Source organism: Tursiops truncatus, chromosome 20 (assembly GCF_011762595.2).
Source record: "Tursiops truncatus isolate mTurTru1 chromosome 20, mTurTru1.mat.Y, whole genome shotgun sequence".
NCBI lineage: Eukaryota > Metazoa > Chordata > Mammalia > Artiodactyla > Delphinidae > Tursiops > Tursiops truncatus.
In genome coordinates, this window is record NC_047053.1 from 28,134,504 (window position 1) to 28,142,478 (window position 7,975).

Here is a 7,975-nt window from a genome sequence, read left to right on the forward strand (position 1 = left end):
TACAAGCCACAATACTTAAATTTTAAGCCTCCCAAAGATTGTCTAGAGATATGTGTTTAATAGAAAATTCACATAAGTTTTAAAATATAAAACATGAGAGTTCAAGGAGATTTTGCATTTGTCCTGGGCTGCTTTGAGTTACCCCTGCAGATGGCCCCATGGCAACAAATGCCATTCAAGAAGTATTTATGTGGAAAAGTTTCAGAAGCTCTAATCATCCCAGCTTCACTACAGCCAAAATCATCTGCTTGGTTTTCTTCACATTTGCCTCTGAATTTGTACATGACAATTTCTTCTAATACACATCTCTCTTTCTTCAGCAATGAACCATAGGCAGCCCCTCAAATGTTCACTGAAAAGAAGTCTCTATTTGTTTATCTAAAATCATTAACCTCTATATCCTCTCAAGATTGATGCACCTAGGATGATGATGTTTGTGGTCATAGGTACTTGGTGACATGTGTATTCATCCATTTGATTGGTTCATCTATATCTGTAGAGCCTGTGGTTCACAGGCACAGCAAGTGTGAGTCAGACATGAAACCCATGGACAAGGACAGCATGGTACAAAGGGAAAAAGACCCATAAATGCCATACGATGTAGGGTATGGTTAGGGAGATAAGTCTGTGAAAGCCTTGAAAATGTATTTATCTCCATGGAAGGCTCTTCTAAGCTCCATTTGGGAATGCTACTCAACAAAGACTTTGATTAACTCAATCCTGACTCTCCAAAGGAGAACGAGTAAATTTTTATGGTTTTTGTTTTGCATATTTTCTCTTCTAGGCATGTGAGGAAGATCCCATGGAACGACAGAACATCACACAGGTGTCAGAGTTTGTCCTCTTGGGGTTCTCACAGACCAAGGAGTTCCAGAAATTCCTGTTTGTGGTATTCCTATTTGTCTATGTCACCACCGTTGTGGGAACCCTCCTTATCATTGTCACAGTGACTTTTGACTCTCGGCTCCACACACCCATGTATTTTCTGCTCTGAAATCAGTCTGTCATAGACATCTGCTCTTCTACAGTCACTTCCCCAGAGATGCTGGTGGACTTCTTACATGAGACCAAGATCATCTCCTACCAGGGCTGCATGGCCCAGATCTTCTTCTTCCACTTACTGGGGGGTGGGACTGTCTTCTTCCTCACAGTATTGGCCTATGACCGCTACATAGCCATCTCCCGGCCCCTCCACTATGTCTCCATCATGAACACTCAAATGTGTGTAGGGCTGGTGGTGACCGCTTGGGTAGGGGGCTTTCTCCACTCCATTGTCCAGCTGGTTCTGATGCTCCCATTGCCTTTTTGTGGCCCCAACATCCTGGATAACTTCTACTGTGATGTTCCACAAGTGCTAAGACTTGCCTGCACGGACACCTCCCTCCTGGAGGTCCGTATGATCTCCAACAGTGGGATGTTGGTCCTCATCTGGTTCCTTTCCTTCTGCTCTCTTACACTGTCATCCTGATGATGCTGAGGTCCCACTCAGGGCAGGCGAGGAGGAAGGCAGCTTCCACCTGCACCACCCACATCATCGTCATGTCTATGGTCTTCATTCCCTGTATCTATATCTATGCCTGGCCCTTCACCTCCCTCCCCATGGACAAGGCTGTGCCCATCAGCCAAACTGTCATGATCGCCATGCTCAACCCCATCATCTAAACCCTGAGGAACCAGGAGATACAGGCAGCCATGAAGAGATTAGGCAAGCACCTAGTGATTTTCAGCAGGAAGTGAACTTAAAATAGGTTGACTTTAAATGACAAATCTCCTCTCTGAACTTTTGTTTTCCCATGTGAGAAGTGGAGGAAAGTCTTTATGGAGTGTAGCCGTTGAGATTAAACTAATATTTCTATGGACCTACTCCTGTGGCAGGTATTGTGTTAGGCACTTTCGCACTTTTATCTCATTCTCACAAAACTGACAATGGATATGTTCTTTTATATTAAACAGTTTTACAAATGAGAAAACTCAGAGAGAAGTGACCTGCTCAATGATGAACAGCAAGGGAGGGGCAGAGCTTGGCCATGAGATTGTTCCTCTGACTCCAAGTTTCGAGGCAGGAGATATGGGTGGGGTTTGAAACTCAGGGTCTCCCACAATCACAAGGGGAAACTTAGAGAGTTCCTCATCTATGGATGAATATCTGTGATGAATGCTCAACACTTTCATCTTTTTTTTTATAGCCTCCATTAGGACTTTATTAATAGATTTTTGTCTTTACAATACTAGGTAAAGACCAAGGAGTTCCAGAAATTCCTGTTTGTGGTATTCCTACAGCCAAACATAATATCCATTTCCATAAAATACTCAGTTAAAAAGACACACAACTTCTTTATATAAAACCTGTTTAAGTGTTCCAACTTTAATAATCCTATCAACTCTTACATTTTAATGTTCTCTCAATTGAATTGCAGCCTAACACTTTCATCTCAACTTTGGAACAATCACATTCTTTTCTGCTCCCTGCCTCTCTGCCTCCTTCACCGCGGTATTTGGGAAGTGTTCTCACTTTTAACATTTTTCTAAATATTTCCCATAAAAGTATTTTCCCTTTGGATTTATTCCTTTTCTAGAAAAATTCCTTGGATAATCTGAAAAGTATTCTACTTTCCCAGCCTAATCTTTACATCATTGGGATGATATGGCTGAGAAGAAGATGCTAATAGTATGGTTGGGGAACCAAGGTCAGAGGGCAGGGCCATGTCTATTAGTGGTCCAGATTTGAGGCATGGGTTCAGTCCAAAGCTGTCACCTCATGGGTTTTTGCCTTTCTCTTTGACTTTCTTCCCTGGGATGAGGGCTTCTTGAGGGCAAAGGTGTGTTTTATTCATCTTTATATCCTCCCAGCACCTTGAACAGTATTTTATACAGAGAGGCATTTCTGCTTTTTCTTGCACCCTATTCTTTCCCTGTCAAGTTCAGATCTACTTTTTATTTCTCTCTCTGTAACTTATATTTCTTTACTCCATCTTTTATTTTCAAATTGGAAATTATCATGAATATTCAGGTTTTTTTGCTGTACATTTTAATACAGTATAATAATTATTACAAGCAAAAGATTATGTGTACAATGCATGTAAGCTATAAAACACTATATTGTATGGACACTCATGTGCACACTACTCAGTTCAAGAACCATATGGCACCAATAGCTTATACCTGCCTGTAGGTACTCTCCGTCACATCACTGCTCCCCGGATGAAACTATATTGTTGAATTTTGTGTTTATCATTTCATTGCTTATAAAAATAATTTCATCACATTTTTACATAATCAGTGTATTGTTTTGTTTTGCTTTTTTTGAACTTGATAAACATATCAGACCATACTTAATATTCTGAGGGTGTTTTTCACTCAACATTATGTTTCTAAACACCCATATTGCTCTGTTTGACTGTGGTTCATTCATTTGCGCTGCTATATTATATTCCATTGTGAGAATAAGTTATTGGGGTTGCTCCCAGTTTTTGCTCTAGCAAACAGTGCTCTTTTGAATATTTTTTCTGTTTGTCTCCAGTTGTTATATTGAGGAGCTATGGCTCATTACCTTGAAGTGGAATTGCTGAGTCATGAGATCTTCAAAGACTTACCTTTACAAAATCGTGCCAAATTGTTTTCCAAAGTTGTAACACATTACATGTTCATCAGCAGAGTTGAAGTGTTCCTATTGATCCACATCCTCCTAACAGTTGATATTGTCAGACGTCTTCATTTTTGCCAGTGTATGGGTAAACAATGATATTTCACTGTAGTCAATTTGCATTCCTCTAACATTTCTTTCCATATTTTTTACTGCATTCAGGTTTCCCATGAATGCCTTTTGTTCACTTTTCTACTGACTTTTTCTAGTTAATGTAGGAGTTCTTATATAATTTGCTGATCTATTGTCAGCTATATTTATTACAATACCTTCTCCTAGTTTGTGGTTTGTCTTCTTTATTTTTGGTGTTAGTGTTCATGTAGTCAGGTATATCAATCTTTTATTTTGGTATGACCTCTTATTGAGATCTAATTTTTAAAAATTGCTTCTTATCCAGAGGACAAAAAGATATTCTGCTACATATAGTAGTTCTTTTTTTAAATATAAAGTTTGTTTATTTATTTATTTTTATTTGGGCTGCGTTGGGTCTTCGTTGCTGTGTGTGGGCTTTCTCTGGTTGTGGCGAGCGGGGGCTACTCTTCGTTGCGGTTCACGGGCTTCTCAGTTCAGTGGCTTCTCTTATTGCAGAGCACGGGCTCTAGGCATGCGGGCTTCAGTAGTTGTGGCATGTGGGCTCAGTAGTTGTGGCACGCGGGCTCTAGAGCGCGGGCTCAGTAGTTGTGGCGCACGGGCTTAGTTGCTCCGCGGCACATGGGATCTTCCTGGGCCAGGGCTCGAACCCGTGTCCCCTGTGTTGGTAGGTGGATTCTTAACCACTGCGCCACCAGGGAAGCCACATATAATAGTTTTTCTATTTTAACTTTTTTAAAAATTTAACTTTAAACACCTTTTTAACTTTTTGAAAAATCTCAAACTTACACTAAAGTTGCAAGTATACTATAAAGGACTTTTTTTTCCCCTGACGGTTTGAGGAAACCGGGTAAGTTGCCAACCTGATGCCCACCTTAATATTTGTGTGTATTTTCTACAAAGACATTCCCTCCAATACTGCCATACAGTCACTAAAATTGATACACATCAATACATTGTTAGAATCAAATCTTTAGCCTCTACTCAAGTTTTGCCATATGTCCCAAGAAAGTCTCATAGAAAGAGAATCTGCTTCAAAAACATGTGTTGTGGGTCTTCCCTGGTGGTCCAGTGGTTAAGACTTCGCCTTCCAATGCAGGGGGTGCCAGTTCGATCCCTGGATGGGGAGCTAAGATCCCACATGCCTCGTGGCCGAAAAAAAAAAAAAAAACACCCAAACATAAAACAGAAGCAATATTGTAACAAATTCAATAATGATCCACATCAAAAAAATCTTAAACAAACAAAAAGACCATGTGTTGCATTTAGTCGTCATGTGTCTTTAGGCTCTTTTGATCTGGAAGAGTTTCTCCTTGATTTTGATTATCTTGGAACGTTAAAAAATTATTGGCCAATTATTTTGTAGAATGTCCTTCAGTTTGGATTTGTCAGATGTTTCATGATGATTAGACTCAGGTGATGCATCTTTGTCAGTTTGCCAGGAATATTGCAGAAGTCATGCTGTGTTCTTATTACAACCTATGAGGGATGAGTGATTTTGCTTTGTCTCTTTACTAGTGTCCCATCACTCTTTTTTTTTGTTGTCCCATCACTTTGATTACTTGACTAAGAAGTGTTCATTAGACTTCTCACCTAAGTTATTCATTTTCCCTTGGAAATTAGTAAATATTTTGTGGAAAGGTACTTTGAGACTATGTCAATATCTGGTTTCTTATCAAACTTCCAATTTATTTATTTATTTATTATCTGTGTGAATTTATCCCAGATTTGGCCAGTCATAGTCTCTTCAGGCTGGCTTCTATGTTCTTTTTTTTTTTTTAATATTTATTTGGCTGCATCATTGTGGCACATGGGCTCTAGAGCACGCAGGCTTAGCTGCGGCATGCATATGGGATCTTAGTTCCCTGACCAGGGATTGAACCTGTATCCCCTACGAAGGCGGATTCCTAACCACTGGACCACCAGGGAAGTCCCATATGTTCTTTCTATTCTTTGAGCACTTCCTTTCTTACTGGTCCAATGAAACGCCCCATGCTTATCTTGTACTTTCTGTGCTCCAGCTCTGGAATCAACTATTTCAGTAAACAGTCCTGCTTCCTCTGAGTGGAGAATGGTATTTAGAAGGCAAATTTGGGTGCTGGGTGTGCTCACTGTTTCATATATATATATATATATATATATATATATATATATATATATATATATATATATATATATATTTCTCCTTTCCCAATCCAGCATCACAGAACTTAGAACTTATTCTGTTTTTCCCTTTCCACGCTTATAACTATTTTCTCTGCTGAGGAACCTGGCTCTCATAATCCTTTATATAAATATATGAAATTCACTTCACATAAAATTAACTTTTTCAAGTGTACAATTTAGTGGCATTTAGTATTTTCACAGTGTTGTGCAGCCATCACCTCTGTCTTGTTCCAAAACATTTCATCCCCCCGAAAGGATTTCCCATGCCACTAAGCAGTCATTCCCCATTCTCTCCCCTCTCCTCAGCTCCTGGAAACCACTAGTCCGCTTTATAGACTTACCTATTATGGACATTTCATAAAGTAGAATGATAAAATATTTGTGTCTGGCTTCTTGCACTTAGCACAATGTCAATAAGGTTAGTTTACACTGTAGTATGTATTAATACTTCATTCTTTTTTGGCCATGACGCATGGCTTGAGGGATCTTAGTTCTCCCATCAAGGATTGAATCTGCGCCCTCAGCAGTGAAAGCATGGAGTCCTAACAACTGGACCGCAAGGGAATTCCCTGTACTCCATTCTTTTTTATGGCTGAATACTATTCCATTGTCTGGATACAGCACATTTTGTTTACCCATTCATCTGATGAATGACATTTTAGTTGTTTACATCTTTTGCCTATTGTGTGTAGTGCTGCTGTTAGCCTTTGTAAGTATTTGTTTGAGTACCTGTTTTCAGGACTTTCAAGTATATACCTAGGAGTAGAATTGCTAGGTCATACGGTTAATTCTATATGTAACTTGTTGAAGAACTGCCAAAGTGTTTTCCACAGCAGCAGTACCCTTTTTTGTTCCCACTAGCAATTATGAGGCTTCTAAATTCCTCACATCTTCTCTAACACTTGTAATTTTCTATTGTTATTATTATTATTACCATCCTGTCATGTATGAAGTGGTATCTCATTATGATTTTGATTTTCATTTCCCTAATTACTAATGATGTTGAGCATCTTTTCATGTTGAGCATTTTTTCTTGTTGGACATTTGTATATCTTCTTTGCAGAAATGTATATTCAAATCCATTGCCTATTTTTTAAAAATTGGGTTGTCTTTTTTGTTGTCAAGTTGTAGAAGTTCATTACATATTCTGGATGATAGATCCTTGTCAAATTTTGATTTGCAAATACTTTCTCCCATTCTTTGGAAGAAATCTTTTCACTTTTTTCATAAGGGTCTTTGATGCACAAATTTTAAAATTAGGATGAAGTCCAGTTTATCATTATTTCTTTTGTTGCTTGTGTTCTTGTTATCATACCTAAGTATGCCTTGCCAAATCCAAGTTCATAAACATTTACCTCTATGTTTGCTTCTAGGATTTTTATAGTTTTGTCTCTTACATTTAGGACTTTGATCCATTTTGAGTTAATTTTTTGTAGATGGTATGAGGTAGTGGTCCAACTTTATTCTTTTGCATGTGGATATCCAGTTGTCCCAGCACAATTAATGAAGAGACAATTCTTTCCCCATTGAAAAATCTTGGCACTCTCGGTGAAAATCAATTGACCATAAAAATATGGTTTATTTCTGGACTCTCAATTCTATTCTCAATTCTATTCTGTGTAGGGATGGGCCCTTGGAGTTCCCCACTCTGCCATTTTCTCTGACATCACTCTATCCTTAATTTTTTAACTTGTTTCATTCATCCCCCTGTATACAACCATCTCCCATAGCAGTTCTGTCCATGTTTCCACTCTCTCTCCTGATGCTTTCCTCACTCCAGTTGGGCTTTGGTATCATACAGCAGACCAGCCCCCTGCTCAGACACTTTCCTTACCATACTCGTGCTCCAACACCCCCATCAGAATATCCCCCATGTGGAAACCCTCCTCACCCTGCTTGGGCTCTGACACCTGACATCAGGGTGCACCTCTACATAGACACCCTTCTCATCCATTTGGAGTTTTGCTCCCCACACTGAGTCATCCCACTATGGGAATATTCTTCTCACTGTGCTTTAATGTTCGCAACTGGTGGCTCCCAAAAGGGATATCCAGGCTCTGACAACCCATGCTGGGC

General features: G+C 39.3%; 1 protein-coding gene across 1 annotated transcript; it reads left to right on the forward strand.

Annotated features, from left to right (window-relative positions):
• Positions 1–788: 788 nt before the first annotated feature.
• On the forward strand, positions 789–3,202 carry LOC101327722 (olfactory receptor 4D1-like). Its single transcript, XM_019945299.3, is given in 2 exon segments — positions 789–1,436; positions 1,439–3,202. Coding segments are annotated over 2 exon segments (858 nt in total). The 5' UTR covers positions 789–802; the 3' UTR covers positions 1,663–3,202.
• Positions 3,203–7,975: the final 4,773 nt, after the last annotated feature.